Source organism: Salvelinus namaycush, chromosome 14 (genome assembly GCF_016432855.1).
Source record: "Salvelinus namaycush isolate Seneca chromosome 14, SaNama_1.0, whole genome shotgun sequence".
Classification (NCBI taxonomy): Eukaryota; Metazoa; Chordata; class Actinopteri; order Salmoniformes; family Salmonidae; genus Salvelinus; species Salvelinus namaycush.
In genome coordinates this window covers 26,587,360-26,604,443 of record NC_052320.1, presented here as the reverse complement: position 1 = coordinate 26,604,443, position 17,084 = coordinate 26,587,360, and the positions used below count along the sequence as shown (strand labels likewise).

The window sequence follows — 17,084 nt, the reverse complement described above, 5'->3', positions numbered from 1 at the left end:
ATCTGAGGACCCATGCCAAATATTTTTAGTTTCCTGAGGGGGAATAGGCTTTGTCGTGCCCTCCACGACTGTCTTGGTGTGTTTGGACCATTCTAGTTTGTTGTTGATGTGGACACCAAGGAACTTGAAGCTCTCAACCTGCTCCACTACAGCCCCCGTCGATGAGAATGGGGGCGTGCTCGGTCCTCCTTTTCCTGTAGTCCACAATCATCTCCTTAGTCTTGGTTACGTTGAGGGATAATTTGTTATTCTGGCACCACCCGGCCAAGTCTCTGACCTCTTCCCTATAGTCTGTCTCGTCGGTGATCAGGTCTACCACTGTTATGTCGTCTGCAAACTTAATGATGGTGTTGGAGTCGTGCCTGGCCATGCAGTCGTGGGTGAACAGGGAGTACAGGAGGGGACTGAGCACGCACCCCTGGGGAGCATCAGCGTGGCAGATGTGTTTCTACCTATCCTCACCACCTGGGAGCAGCCTGTCAGGAAGTCCAGGATCCAGTTGCAGAGGGAGGTGTTTAGTCCCAGGATCCTTAGCTTAGTGATGAGCTTTGAGGGTACTTTGGTGTTGAACACTGAGCTGTAGTCAATGAATAGCATTCTCACATAGGTGTTCCTTTTGTCCAGGTGTGAAAGGGCAGTGTGGAGTGCAATAGAGATTGCATCATCTGTGGATCTGTTTGGGCGGTATGCAAATTGGACTGGGTCTAGGGTTTTTGGGATAATGGTGTTGATGTGAGCCATTACCAACCTTTCAAAGCACTTCATGGCTACGGACATGAGTGCTACGGGTCTGTAGTCATTTAGGCAGGTTGCCTTTGTGTTCTTGGGCACAGGGACTATGGTGGTCTGCTTGAAACATGTTGGTATTACAGACTCAATCAGGGACATGTTGAAAATGTCAGTGAAGACACCTGCCAGTTGGTCAGCACATGCCCGTAGCACACATCCTGGTAATCCGTAGCCTTGTGAATGTTGACCTGTTTAAAGGTCTTACTCACGTCGGCTATGGAGAGCGTAATCACACAGTCGTCCAGAAAAGCTGATGCTCTCATGCATGCCTCAGTGTTGCTTGCCTCGAAGTGAGCACAAATGATTTAGCTCGTCTGGTAGGCTTGTGTCACTGAGCAGCTCGCGGCTGTGCTTCCCTTTGTAGTCTGTAATAGTTTGCAAGCCCTGCCACATAAGGCGAGCGTCGGAACCGGTGTAGTATGATTCAATCTTAGACCTGTATTGACGCTTTGCCTGTTTGATGGTTCGTTGAAAACGGCAGCTCTACCCTTTTAGCTCATTGCGATTGTTGCATGTAATCCATGGCTTCTGGTTGGTATGTACGTACAGTCACTGTAGGGACGGTGTCCTCGATGCACTTATTGATAAAGCCAGTGACTGATGTGGTGTACTCCTCAATGCCATCGGAAGAGTCCCGGAACATGTTCCAGTCTGTGATAGCAAAACAGTCCTGTAGTTTAGCATGTGCTTCATCTGACCACTTTTTTATAGACCGAGTCACTGGTGCTTCCTGCTTTAATTTTTGCTTGTAAGCAGGAATCAGGAGGATAGAGTTGTGGTCGGATTTACCAAATGGAGGGCGAGGGAGAGCTTTGTACGCGTCTCTGTGTGTGGAGTACAGGTGATCTAGATTTTTTTTTTTCACTCTGGTTGCACATTTAACATGTTGATAGAAATTTGGTAGAACTGATTTCAGTTTCCCTGCATTAAAGTCTCCGGCCACTAGGAGCGCCGCCTCTGGGTGAATGGTTTCCTGTTTGCTTATTTCCTTATACAGCTGACTGAGTGTTGTCTTAGTGCCAGCATCTGTCTGTGGTGGTAAATAAACAGCCATGAAATGTATAGCTGAAAACTCTCTAGGCAAGTAGTGTGGCCTGCAATTTATCACAATATACTCTACTTCAGGCGAGCAAAATCTAGAGACTTCCTTAGATTTCGTGCACCAGCTGTTGTTTACAAATATGCACAGACCGCCCCCCTCGTCTTACCGCAGTGTGCTGTTCTATCTTGCCGGTGCAGCGTATATCCCGCTAGCTGAATATTCATGTCGTCATTCAGCCACGATTCCGTGAAACATAGGATATTACAGTTTTGTCCCATTGGTAGGATATTCGTGATCGTACCTTGTCTAATTTATTGTCCAATGATTGCACGTTGGCGAGTAGTATTGACGGTAACGGCAGCTTTCCCACTCACCTTTCCGGGTCCTGACAAGGCATCCAGCTCTTTGTCCTCTGTACCTGCGTCACTTCCTCTTGAAAATAACGGGGATGTCAGCCCTGTGGGGTGTTTGGAGAATGTCTTGTGCGTCCTCCTTGTTGTAGAAAAAATCTTAGTCTAATCCGAGGTGAGTGATCGCTGTCCTGATATCCAGAAGCTCTTTTTTGACGTAAGATACGGTTGCAGAAACATTATGTACAAAATAAGTTACCAATAAAGTGAAAAAAAACATAATAGCACAATTGGTTGGGCGCCCGTAAAACTGCTGCCATTTCTTCCGGCGCCATTTTAAGTGATGCTAATATACAGGACTGTTTCACTAGCACAAACTGGAATATGTTCTCGGGATTCATCCAATGGCATTGAGGGGTTTACCACATCAGTCACCAACTTCATTAATTAGTGCATCGACAACGTCATCCCCACAGTGACCGTACGTACATATCCTAGCCAGAAGCTATGGATTACAGGCAACATCTGCACAGAGCTAAAGGCTAGTACTGACACTTTCAAGGAGCGGAACACTTATCCGGGCGCTTATAAAAAAAATCTGGTACACCTTCTGACGAACTATAAAACAAGCAAAGCGTCAACATAGATAAAAACTACACAGGCGTTGATGCTCGCCGAATGTGGCAGGGCTTGATAACGATCACGGATTACAAAGCCGCGAGTTGTCCAGTGACGCGAGCCTACCCGACAAGCTAAATGCCTTCTATGCTCGCTTTGAGGCACGCAACACTGAACCATGCATGAGAGCACCAGCAGTTCGACTGTGTGATCACGCTCTCTGTAGCCGATGTGAGTAAGACCCAAAACACATTCGCAAGGCCACGTACTCGGAGCATGCGCTGGCAAGTGTTTTCACTGACATTTTCAACCTCTCCCTGACCCAGTCTGTAATACCTAAATGTTTCAAGCAGACCACCATAGTACCTGTGCCCAAAAACAACAAGGTAACCTGTCTAAATGACTATCGACCCGTAGCACTCACATCTGTAGCCATAAATGTTTTGAAAGACTGTTTATGGCTCACATCAACACCATCATCCCAGACACCCTGGACCCACTCCAATTCGCATACCACCCCAACAAAGCCACAGATGACGCCATCACTATTGCACTCAACACTGCCCTTTCACACCTGGACACAAGTAACACCTAAGTGAGAATGCTGTAAACTAACTACAGCTCAGCGTTCAACACCACAATGCCTGCCAAGTTCATCACTAAGCTATGGACCCTAGGATTAAACCTCTGCAACTGGATGCTGGACTTCCTGTTGGGCTGCCTCCAGATGGTGAGGGTAGGCAACACCACATCCGTCACACTGACCCTCATCACGGGGGCCCCTCAGGGGTGTGTGGTCAGTCCCCTCCTATTCCCCCATGACTGCGTGGCTGCGCACGACTCCAACACCATCATTAAGTTTGCCGACGACACAACAGGGGTAGGCCTGATCAATGGCAGTGTGGTGACAGGACAACAACCTCTCACTCAACATCAGCAAGCCAAATGGGGCTGATCGAGGAATACAGGAAACTGAGGGCCGAGCTTCAAGTTCGTAGGTGTCCACGTCTCTAAAGACCTATCATGGTCCAAACACATCAACAGTCGTGAAGAGGGCACGACAACTCCTTTTCCCCCTCAGGAGGCTGAAAAGATTTGGCCCTCACATCCTCAAAGTTATACAGTTGCACCATTGAGAGAATCTTGGCTGGTTGCATCACCACTTGGTATGGCAACTGCTTGGCATCCAACCGCAAGTCGCTACATAGTGTAGTGCGTATGGCCGAGTACATCACTGAGGCTGAGCACCCTGCTATTCAGGACTTCCATACCAGGTGGTGTCAGAGGAAAGCCCTATAAATTGTCAGACTCTAGCCACCCAAGTCATAGACGGATCCCTCTGCTACTGCATGGCAAGCGGTACCGGAGCGCCTAGTCTGGGACCAAAAGGCTCATGAACAGCTTCTACCCCCAAACCATAAGACTGCGGGACAGTTAATCAAATGGCTACCTGGGCTATTTGCATTGACCCCCTTTTTGCACTGACATGCTTGCATTGGCTCTATGCACACTCACTGTACACACACTGACACTCCAACACACACACACACACACACACACACATGCATATTGAAGCCACACTTAGACGCACTTTCAAACTCTTCACATACGCTGCTTCTACTTTTTATTTATCCTCATTGTCTAGTCATGTATAACCTCAACTACCTGGTACCCCTGCACATGGACTTGGTACCGGTAAACCTTGTATATAGCCTCCTTATTGTGTTTCTATTTGCAACACAAAAATAACCTTTTAACTGTCGCTAATGGGGATCCTAATATAAAGTTCATTGAGAGGTCAATATTGCTGCCATTTTCAGACCAGATTAGAACAGATTATCAACCAGTAAAGCCTGCTGTGATGGAGTTGTTTTTGTTGTTTATTTTGCACTGGGTCATTAGCCAGGATTTCCCTTGCATGGTGGTGGAACCCTTCAGGGCAAGCTCAGTGGAGGTGAGGGTTAGGGGACCCGGTCCAGTGACCGACAGAGCTCAGACTTAAACCTATACTGTCCCCTGCGCCCGTTTGGTACGGTTTCTAATTTTAAGCACAGATGCAGACTGACAGTGGGCCAGGAGAAGTTCAAATGGGCTCTGACTGCACACTGGGTCCAGTTAAGGGAGATAATTGACCACTAGCAGTGCCAGTGGTCCTGCCCCTCCACCCCACGACTCTGACTCTGTCCCTCCCTTTGGGCTGTCTCCCGCCCAGGCCTGCAGGGCAGTGTGCTGAGTGGGGAAATTAAACGTTTTGGTCCACCAGCCACTGTGGCAGGTAGATGGGGAAAAAATATACCAGTCACTAGTGAAAAGTTAAACAGTTCTACATCTGAACAACAAAATGCTGAGTGATACGGCTTATTTATTATTAGTTCAGGGCTCTAACGCTGACATTTTTTTCAAGGAGTACGTAAGTTGATGTTTACAATTATTTCAGTGTTTTAATTATAATAAATGACAAAGTTTAATGAATTAAAGGTTTTCGGACTGTTCCATGCTCAGTTAAGCACAATTTACCCACAAATATTTGAGTCATTAGCTGTCCCTTTTTAAGTGGCGGGCCATTATCGTGGTAACTGCACTCAGTGTCTATCAGTGATGTCTGTTCTACTAGCGGACTTTTGCAGCAAACTCAAACTAATATTGAAAAACAACCTAGCGTGTGACTAGCCAAGAAACACTTGGACAAAGTCACAGTTTAGTAATCTATCAGCTCAATTCAACCAACTTCTACATTTGGGCTTTGGATCGAAAATAAATAATGTTCCCCAAAATTGTGACCACCCGCCAATGTGGCTGGTGAAATAGAATTTCTTACCCGCCAATGTGGCTGGTGAAATAGAAATTCATACCCGCCAATGTGGCTGGTGAAATAGAATTTCTTACCAGCCAATGCCAAAATCTACCCGTATTTGGTGGGTGGCGGGTGTTAATAACCCACCCTGGCAGTGTGACCGAGCCATCAGCCCTGTGATTAGGCTGGCATATTACTCCAGCAGTGCCTGGCTGTCCAGTTCCCCGAGCCACAACCACCTGCTGCACTTTAATTGCCCTCTGTCTATATATTGTCTTTGCTTCTTTCTCCTCTCTAGTTTTTCCCCGTTCCGTCTTAACATTTCGGTTCCTCTTCTTAATTTCCCTTTTCCATGAATAGAGAGGTCCTTTAGAATCTAAATTGTGTGGTTGGGGAATGGGGATAACCAACAAAGTCTCTTCTCGTGCCTGATGATTGGTCACCATGGCAACTGCCCGCAAGGTTTCATTCGGGTAGATGTTGAAATCTGTCTGAGAAATTGGGTTATCAGTCACCATGATCTATCCCCCAGTAGGAATAACCAGATTTCTCTATCTCTGTATGTCGGTCATGACAGAAAGTGATTGATTGGTGATCCTTAGCTAATGTCTTTAGTCTTATGAATTGTGCTGGGCTGAACGGGAGGGTAAAGGAGAGACATATACAGTAGGCAGAAGACTGGCTGGGGCATAGATTGGCGACTGTCCGGGAAAGGCCTATTACAGCAGCACTGATTGTCTGCACTGGAGTCTCAACTCTGTCCCCAACAGTCCTGGCACTGACCCTCTACTGTCTGCTTCTCTCAAACTCTCATTATCAACTAAGCTGACAGACTGTTTTAGTCTTGTTATTTTTCCTTTATGAAAATAAGGCTATATTAGATTACAATTGATGACATGTGAGCAGCATAACCTGTGTTGAAAGACAGCATGGACAGGACATTAGTGTATGTGACTCATGGTTTGTGATTGACATGTTGGGAAATGTATTTTGTTTGATTTTTCCATGAGAAAGGTAATCTCAGTCGTGTGTGTGTGTGTGTGTGTGTGTGTGTGTGTGTGTGTGTGTGTGTGTGTGTGTGTGTGTGTGTGTGAGAGCTGGACGATATGGACAAGAATCCATATCGCAATAAGTTACCTGAATTGATGCGATAATGATAAATATACAGAACAAAAATATAAATGCAACATGCAACAATATTTGTTTTTTTTACTGAGTTACAGTTCATATAAGGAAATCAGTCAATTGAATTAGGCCCTAATCTATGAATTTCATATGCCTGGGAATACAGATATGCATCTGTTGGTCACAGATACATTACAAAAAAGGTAGGGGTGTGGATTAGAGGTCGACCGATTATGATTTTTCAACGCCGATAACGATTATTGGAGGACCAAAAAAAGCCGATACCAATTACTCGGCTGATTTTAAAAATATATATATATATATATTTATTTGTAATAAGGACATTTACAACAATACTGAATGAACACTTATTTTAACTTAATATAATACATCAATAAAATCAATTTAGCCACAAATAAATAATGAAACATGTTCAATTTGGTTTAAATAATGCAAAACAAAGTGTTGGAGAAGAAAGTAAAAGTGCAAAATGTGCCATGTAAAAAAGCTAACGTTTAAGTTCCTTACTCAGAACATGAGGACACATGAAAGCTGGTGGTTCCTTTTAACATGAGTCTAAAATATTACCAGGTAAGAAGTTTTAGGTTGTAGTTATTATAGGAATTATAGGACTATTTCTCTCTATACCATTTGTATTTCATATACCTTTGACTATTGGATGTTCTTATAGGCACTTTAGTATTGCCAGTGTAACAGTATAGCTTCCGTCCTTCTCCTCGCCCCTACCTTGGCTTGAACCAGGAACACATCGACAGCAGCCACCCTCGAAGCATCGTTACCCATCGCTCCACAAAAGCCGCGGCCCTTGCTGAGCAAGGGGATCAACTTACTCCAAGTCGCAGAGCGAGTGACGTCACCTATTGAAACGCTATTAGCGCGCACCCCGCTAACTAGCTAGCCATTTCACATCGGTTACACCAGCCTAATCTCGGGAGTTGATAGGCTTGAAGTCATAAACAGCTCAATGCTTGAAGCATTGTGAAGAGCTGCTGGCAAAACGCACGAAAGTGCTGTTTGAATGAATGTGTACGATCCTGCTGCTGCCTACCACAGCTCAGTCAGACTGCTCTATCAAATATCAAATCATAGACTTAATTATAACATAATAATACACAGAAATACGAGCCTTTGCTCATTAATATGGTTGAATCCGGAAACTATCATTTCGAAAACAAAACGTTTATTCTTTCAGTGAAATACGGAACTGTTCCGTATTTTATCTAACGGGTGGCATCCCTAAGTCTAAATATTGCTGTTACATTGTACAACCTTCAATGTTGTGTCATAATTATGTCTATGTTAGGAATAAATGGACTTCACACAGTTCGCAATGAGCCAGGTGGCCCAAACTGCTGCATATACCCTGACTGCTTGCACGGAACGCAAGAGAAGTGACACAATTTCCCTAATTATAAGAAATTCATGTTAGCAGGCAATATTAACTAAATATGCAGGTTTAAAAAATATATACTTGTGTATTGATTTTAAAGAAAGGCATTGATATTTAAATCAAATGTTATTTGTCACATACACATGGTTAGCAGATGTTAATGCGAGTGTAGCGAAATGCTTGTGCTTCTAGTTCCGACAATGCAGTAATAACCAACGAGTAACCTAACAATTTCACAACTACCTTATATACACAAGTGTAAAGGGATGAAGAATATGTACATAAAGATATATGAATGAGTGATGGTACAGAACGGCATAGGCAAGATGCAGTAGATGGTATCGAGTACAGTATATACATATGAGGTGAGTAATGTAGGATATGTAGACATATAAAAGTGGCATTGTTTAAAGTGGCTAGTGATACATTTATTACATAAAGATGGCAAGATGAAGTAGATGGTATAGAGTACAGTATATCAAATTTATTTATTTAGCCCTTTTTACATCAGCTGATATCTCAAAGTGCTGTACAGAAACCCCGCCTAAAACCCCAAACAGCAAGCAATGCAGGTGTAGAAGCACGGGATGAGTAATGTAGGCTATGTAAACATTATATTAAGTGGCATTGTTTAGTGGCTAGTGATACATTTTTTACATCAATTTTTCCATTATTAAACTGGCTGGAGATGAGTCAGTATGTTGGCAGCAGCCACTCAATGTTAGTGGTGGCTGTTTAACAGTCTGATGGCCTTGAGATAGAAGCTGTTTTTCAGTCGCTCTGTCCCTGCTTTGATGCACATGTACTGACCTTGCCTTTTGGATGATAACGGGGTGAACAGGCAGTGGCTCGGGTGGTTGTTGTCCTTGATGATCTTTATGGCCTTCCTGTGACATCGGGTGGTGTAGGTGTCCTGGAGGGCAGGTAGTTTGTCCCGTCGATGTGGATAGGGGGGTGCTCCCTCTGCTGTTTCCTGAAGTCTACGATCATCTCCTTTGTTTTGTTGACGTTGAGCGTGAGGTTATTTTCCTGACACCACACTCCGAGGGCCCTCACCTCCTCCCTGTAGGCCGTTTCGTCGTTGTTGGTAATCAAGCCTATCACTGTAGTGTCGTGAGTGCTACGGGGCGGAAGTCGTTTAGCTCAGTTACCTTAGCTTTCTTGGGAACAGGAACAATGGTGGCCTTCTTGAAGCATTTGGGAACAGCAGACTGGGATAAGGATTGATTGAATATGTCCGTAAACACACCAGCCAGCTGGTCTGCGTATATGCTCTGAGTACGCAGCTGGGGATGCCGTCTGGGCCTGCAGCCTTGCGAGGGTTAACACGTTAAAATGTTTTACTCACGTCGGCTGCAGTGAAGGAGAGTCCGCAGGTTTTGGTAGCGGGCCGTGTCAGTGGCACTGTATTGTCCTCAAAGCAAGCAAAGAAGTTGTTTAGTCTGTCTGGGAGCAAGACATCCTGGTCCGCGACGGGGCTGGTTTTATTTTTGTAATCCGTGATTGACTGCAGACCCTGCCACATACCTCTTGTGTCTGAGCCGTTGAATTGCGACTCTACTTTGTCTCTATACTGACGCTTAGCTTGTTTGATTGCCTTGTGGAGGGAATAGCTTCACTGTTTGTATTCGGTCATGTTTCCGGTCACCTTGCCCTGGTTAAAAGCAGTGGTTCGCGCTTTCAGTTTCGCCTGCCATCAATCCACGGTTTCTGGTCTGGGAATGTTTTAATAGTTGCTGTGGGTACGACATCGCCGATGCACTTGCTAATAAAATCGCTCACCGAATCAGCGTATTCGTCAATGTTGTTGTTTGACGCAATGCGGAACATATCCCAATCCACGTGATCGAAGCAATCTTGAAGCGTGGAATCAGATTGGTTGGACCAGCGTTGAACAGACCTGAGCGCGGGAGCTTCTTGTTTTAGTCTCTGTCTATAGGCAGGGAGCAACAAAATGGAGTCGTGGTCAGCTTTTCCAAAAGGAGGGCGGGGGAGGGCCTTATATGCATCGCGGAAGTTAGAATAACAATGATCCAGGGTTTTACCAGCCCTAGTTGCACAATCGATATGCTGATAGAATTTAGGGAGTCTTGTTTTCAGATTAGCCTTGTTAAAATCCCCAGCTACAATGAATGCAGCCTCAGGATATGTGGTTTCCAGTTTACATAGAGTCAAATAAAGTTAGTTCAGGGCCATCGATGTGTCTGCTTGGGGGGGGAATATATGCGGCTGTGATTATAATCGAAGAGAATTCTCTTGGTAGATAATGCGGTCGACATTTGATTGTGAGGAGTTCTAGATCAGGTGAACAGAAGGACTTGAGTTCCTGTATGTTGTTATGATCACACCATGTCTCGTTAATTATAAGGCATACCCCCCCCCCCCCTCTTCTTACCAGAAAGATGCTTGTTTCTGTCGGCGCGATGCGTGAAGAAACCAGGTGGCTGTACCAACTCTGATGTTTCCGTGAAGCAAAGAACGTTACAGTCTCTTATGTCTCTCTGGAATGCTACCCTTGCTCGGATTTCATCAACCTTGTTGTCAAGAGACTGGACATTGGCGAGTAGTATACTCGGGAGCGGTGCGCGATGTGCCCGTCTCCGGAGCCTAACCAGAAGACCGCTTCGTCTGCCCCTTTTACGGCGTCGTTGTTTTGGTTCGCCGGCTGGGATCCGATCCATTGTCCTTGGTGGTGGGCAAAACAGAGGATCCGCTTCGGGAAAGTCGTATTCCTGGTCGTAATGATGGTGAGTTGACGTTGCTCTTATATCCAGTAGTTCCTCTCTGGGCTGCATGTAATATAACCTAAGATTACATGGGGTACCAATGTAAGAAATAACACGTAAAAAAACAAAATACTGCATAGTTTCCTAGGAACGCGAAGCGAGGTGATGGTTAGGTTTGGTGCAACGACAGTGCTAAATCATCACCCGTTTGGCGAAGTAGGCTGTGATTCGATGAGAAATTAACAGGCACCGCATCGATTATATGCAACGCAGGACACGGTAGATAAACTAGTAATATCATCAACCATGTGTAGTTAACTAGTGATTATGTAAAGATTGATTGTTTTTTATAAGTTTAATGCTAGCTAGCAACTTACCTTGGCTTCTTGCTGCCCTCGCGTAACAAGTAGTCAGCCTGCCATGCAGGCTCCTCGTGGAGTGCAATGTAAGGCAGGTGGTTAGAGCGTTGGACTAGTAACCGGAAGGTTGCAAAAACGAATCCCCGAGCTGACAAGGTAAAAATCTGTCGTTCTGCACCTGAACAAGGCAGTTAACCCACCGTTCCTAGGCCGTCATTGAAAATAAGAATGTGTTCTTAACTGACTTGCCTAGTTAAATATAGGTAAAATAATAATAAATATAATAAACACAGAAATACGAGCCTTTGGTCATTAATATGGTCAAATCCAGAAACTATCATTTTGAAAACAAATGTTTATTCTTTCAGTGAAATACGGAACCGTTCCGTATTTTATCGAATGGGTGGCAACCCTAAGTCTAAATATTGCTGTTTCATTGCACGGCCAAATCGGTGTCCAAAAATACAGATTTTCCGATTTGTTATGAAAACTTGAAATCAGCCCTAATTAATCGGCCATTCCGATTAATCGGTCGACCTCTAGTGTGGATTAGAAAACCAGTCAGTATCTGGTGTGACCACCATATGCCTCATGCAGCACGGCATGTCTCCTTCACATGGAGTTGATCAGGCTGTTGATTGTGGCCTGTGGAATGTTGTCCCATTCCTCTTCAATGGCTGTGCAAAGTTGCTGGATGTCGGAGGGAGCTGGAACACGCTGTTGTTTGTGACGATCCAGAGCATCCCAAAAATGCTCAATTAGGGAAATGACTGAGTATGCAAGCCATGGAAGAACTGACCATCTTCATGGTATCTCTGTGCATTCAAATGGCCGTCGATAAAATGCATACCATAACCCCACCCCCACCATCGGGCACTCTGTTCACAACGTTGACATTGGCCCACCGCTCGCCCAAAGGGGTCCTAAAATTCTAAACCAAATAGCTCTAGTGTAGGCAGGCTGATTGGCTGTGAGTAGACCGTTGTATGATTTATTTTTTTGTCAACCACCCCTTCCATCTCTCTTCAGTAGCACAAATTATACAGAGTAAGCTAATTTATGGTGCTAGCATACTATATTTTAGAAAATGTATATTTCAGAAATGTAGTTTGGTTGAAATGGCACTACCCCAAGTGGGCACCCGTGGAAAATAATTGGCGTTGGGTTTCGTATCTCAGCTTCTGTTTGAACGTGCCTATTGCAATTGTTGGGAGGAGCAAAATACTTGAATTTTTTTATTTATTTATCCGTTATTTTACCAGGTAAGTTGACTGAGAACATGTTCTCATTTACAGCAACGACCTGGGAAATAGTTACAGGGGAGAGGGGGATGAATGAGCCAATTGTAAACTGGGGATTATTAGGTGACCGTGATGGTTTGAGGGCCAGATTGTGAATTTAGCCAGGACAACGGGGTTAACACCACTACTCTTACGATAAGTGCCCTGGGATCTTTAATGACCTCAGAGAGTCAGGACACCCGTTTAACGTCCCATCCGAAAGACGGCACCCTACACAGGGATATGTTTTAGACCAGAGGAAAGAGTGCTTCCTACTGGCCCTCCAACACCACTTCCAGCAGCATCTGGTCTCCCATCCAGGGACTGACCAGGACCAACTCTTCTTAGCTTCAGAAGCAAGCCAGCAGTGGTATGCTGACTTGGATACTCTACATTCTTTTAGCCTCTTTCTGACGAACTTCTACAGGCTTTCATACGAAATGTGAGGTGAAAGCCTGTTGGAGTCTATAGTAACCTTAATCTTCTGGGTCAGGGCATCCATCCTCAGCCCCACTTCAGATTTCCTCCTGGCTGCGTCCAACTTTAGCTTTGCCACATTGAAGGAAATGTGGGATCCCGCCTCAAATCCTTGAAAGCATGTGGAATATTGCCTCATCTCCTCCAATATCCAGTATACTTGGCTGGTCTGGTTTTGGTTGAGATTTGTTATATTTTGCTTTGCCCTCCATCCACTTATAGCTTGCTGTTGACTCAGTACTATGGAAAGAGATTTGAGTGGTAGGCTCTGTTGACTTCTCTGCCCTCTGGTAAGAGCAGCAAGGCTGAAGAGCTCATCAAAGTTCCCATCTAAGCTACATTCTATTTTCAGCCTACACTTTCAAATCAGTTGGTTTTCTGTCTGGAAAAATGCATTCCAGATTGTGTGAGAGAGCTTGTGAGGGACTGTGTGACAGAAGCATGCTGGCAGTTATCATCTTGCTCTGGCTCTACACAATGAGCACTCATCTACCCCACATATAATTGTTCCCCACAATGAAATCGGGGAGGGGACTGTGGATCTGTCTCCGTTCGTATGTTAGTCACACGATATCTACGACAGCACTAGGACGATTTTGACAACTTGGGTGAATGATGCGTCTTGCCATAGAGATCTGGCGTATATAAAATTACACTGATTGGCCCAAGGCGGGAGCTAAAGTAATTAACTGAAATTTGTTAGTAATATTGTATAGATGCTTTTATCCAGTGTAACTTAGTCATGCGTGCATACATTTAACATATGGGTGGTCCAGAGAATCGAACCCACTACCCTGGCATTACAAGCGCCATGCTCTACCAACTGAGTTACAAAGGACCAGTTAATCACATGCTGCATCATTCGTGGGGGACAACATGTTCACTGTTGCCTTGTTAGATTTGGAACTGGAACAGACTTGGCAATGTTCACTAAAAAGACAGAGCAGCACAGAGAGAGAGGCGTGTTCACAAAACCACTGGACATTCATCACAGTAAGGAGGACATCCACTGCTTGTGATCCTGTTTCACCAGATTGTTGTCCCATTCTCTTCTGGCTCATTTCACCTGCTTTAGCATTCAGACATTGGTCACACAGTGATGACACGCTGTCATATACTCCCCTACTGCGACAGGACAAGGACAGGGAGATGACGTTGGCTGTCTCTGAGCACAGCGTTGTCTGCAATTGGCATGTCAATCAGTGTCATTTATTTTCCCTTTCTTAGTGCACCCTCAGTGTGCAATAATATTAGAGATTCTGGTGCACTGTGAGTGTTCAAATGTCTGCCAGTGAATTGCTAAAAACTGCCCTAGTGTTCCATTTTAGGGTTTTACATAAGTAGGCTGTACTACGTCAATTGAATCTCATTCACATTGGAAATGGATGTCATAAAATAGAGCTGTAGGAGTTATAGTGACAATATACTGTGGGGAGTTTGATGGGTCTCCTTTAATACTTATGGTCCCATCAACGCTCCCTTTCCATGTTATTACTTAATTTATGTTCTCCCTAGTGCTCTCCATCACTCTTTAACAGGTTTCGTCCTGCTCTCTCATTCACTAAATCCTATTTTTTCAGTTTTCCTCTCATTCTGTGGGTACTAGAACTGCAGAAAGCTTCAGTCAACACCACTGGGTCGTTCCACCATCAAAAAGCACAAGACAGAGTATTTTGCCACCCACTATATCAAATTGTTTCTGTAGTTAGACTGGTAAGATTGGCATTCCTGACACATTTTTTTGTTTAAATAACATTTTATCGCTGAGAAATTAAGCTAATTGATTGCACCCAAATTGGCGATTTTTAATTCATAGGATTCAGATCATATTCAATAAATACTGTACCCAAGATCTGATTTGGACAAAATGTTTTGCTACAAATGAGTAAGCCATGAGAACCCCATCCAAAACGGGTAAAAAGCCACCCACGGACACCCCATGCCAATCCCAGCCCAACCAGTATACAGTATCAGTTCTCTGTTTAATAAGTAGTATAAAGCTGTGGCTTGGAGTATTGCTTCTGTATTCCCTGTGAATCTGGTGACTGTTTTCCCCCCCTGTTCAGAGAAATTAGTAATTGAAGTCGCTTGCATTATTTACCTTAAAGTAGTGTGAAAGTACCATGGTTTGACCACTAAATACTGCTGTTCCTGCTATACCGCCACACTCTTTTATCCATTTTGTTGGTCTTTGGTGTTTATTAAATAGATCACAAGATTTCCTTTAACTTTGGGTAGAAACCAATAGATTTGGATAATTATTAGTAAAAAAAACTATTCATGCCAGTCCGCCATGAAAGCAATTCAGTTTATAAAATGTAATTTGAACAAAATGTTTCAGGAATGCCAATCTTACCTGTTTCTAACTACATAAACTATTTCAATCTCAGATTGTGGGAGTCTTGGCTTGCTGAAATGACATCACTGGAGTCGTTCCATATGTCATTCCTTTTCCTATATTGTCAGTGAACAATGTTTTTAAAGGGCTCCGTTTTCAAATGTTGGCTGTGTGCCTCACTGTGTCCATAGCAACAGTGTCGCTGGTTTCTCCTTTTTTGGAGTTTGCTGTCCTCCTCCTCAGACTTCTTTTGATGATGGAAGGATAGTGGATATCAGTCATCGAGTTGAAGTCAGGGAAATAAGTTGGTGGTAGTAGTAGCTTACAACTGCTTCCTGTGAAGAAGACTGACACTCCTCTCTGTCTCCCCCAGGTGTGATTGACAGCTGTCAGACCTAAGTTACGATGGATGAGCTCCAGGATGTGCAGCTGACTGAGATCAAGCCCCTGCTCACAAATAAGGTGAGTGGACAGAAAGATCACACACAAATGTACATTTTAGTCATTTAGCAGATGCTCTTATCCAGAGCGACTTACAGTAGGGAGTGCATACATTTTCATACCGGTCCCCCATGGGAATCGAACCCATAACCCTGGCATGGCAAGTGCGATGCTCTACCAAGTGAGAGAGACGCGCACACACACACTTTCCTTAACACTAAAACCCATATACCCCTTTCAGTATGTAAGTATCCGCTAGAGAAAGTTGTCAGCTGTCTTCATTAGCATACGCATCATATTCATCTACTGTGATCAACCTAAATAAATAAGAAGAGGGAGGGAGGGAGAGAGAAAAATGGACACTTATCATTGATACATTTTAGAACTAACAGTAATCATATACTTTGCACATGAACCGCCACCCGTTTGGAGTAAGAAATCATGAATGTATTTATGTGTGAATACCGTTCGGCCTTTATCTCTGTCGGAACCAGCCCTCCTTAGGAAGGTTGATGGACTTTCAGCGGCATGCTTGTAAGGCTTTGATTGTCCGAAAGGGTCCGGACCCGTCTCTTCTACTGTTGTTCACTCTGGAAGATGCTCCTGTCAAGAGCTTGGCTAGCCAGCCGTGTCAATGGTTCCCACTGGGTGATGAGAGTAGCGTAAAAGGTGATTTGAGAAGAGTAGTACAGCAGGATGATTTGAAGAGTAGTAGGATGGTCCCACTTAGTCGCTTTTCTAGATATTTGACAGCTAATCAGCCGTACCAGTGATTGTCCGAGAGAGGAGTTTTCTCCACCTTGTGTCGATAGTCAGATTTTGAACCACTTTACACTCGCAGCTGCAGCCTGGCGATGTTCTGGTCTAATCTGGGAGGTGAGTTGACTTTCTTCACCTCGTGTTGAGGATCAAAGTTCCAACCATTTAAAAAAACGTAGGCTACCGCCTCACATTTTTCTGGTCTAATATTCATTTCTGTTCCAACCCTTTTATGCACACTCAGGCTGTTCCATCAGACTGACATGCTCTCTGACCTCACTCGGGGCATGGCTACTTACTGTGCAGTTTATAGAAGACAACTGCTCTTATGGCTCCTAAAATCACATTCCTCAAAAATAATTTCATAATGTTTCATATACAATGTTAACCTGTCTGGCACCGGGGTTCCGCTAGCGGAACTCCTCCCACATTCCACTGAAAAGGCAGAGCGCGAAATTCAAAAAATATTTTTGAGAAATATTTAACTTTCACACATTAACAAGTCCAATACAGCAAATGAAAGATACACATCTTGTGAATCCAGTCAACATGTCCGATTTTTAAAATGTTTTACA

At 44.2% G+C, this 17,084-nt stretch overlaps 1 protein-coding gene across 1 annotated transcript in view; it reads left to right on the top strand.

Annotated features, from left to right (window-relative positions):
• The window catches only part of LOC120059332 (protein NDRG3-like), a 79,084-nt gene that overhangs the window by 23,788 nt on the left and 38,212 nt on the right, over nucleotides 1–17,084 (top strand). The window contains exon 2 of the mRNA XM_039008312.1: nucleotides 15,683–15,771. Within this exon, the coding sequence (XP_038864240.1) occupies nucleotides 15,715–15,771 (57 nt within the window). The 5' untranslated portion in view covers nucleotides 15,683–15,714. The remainder of the gene's footprint in view (nucleotides 1–15,682; nucleotides 15,772–17,084) is intronic.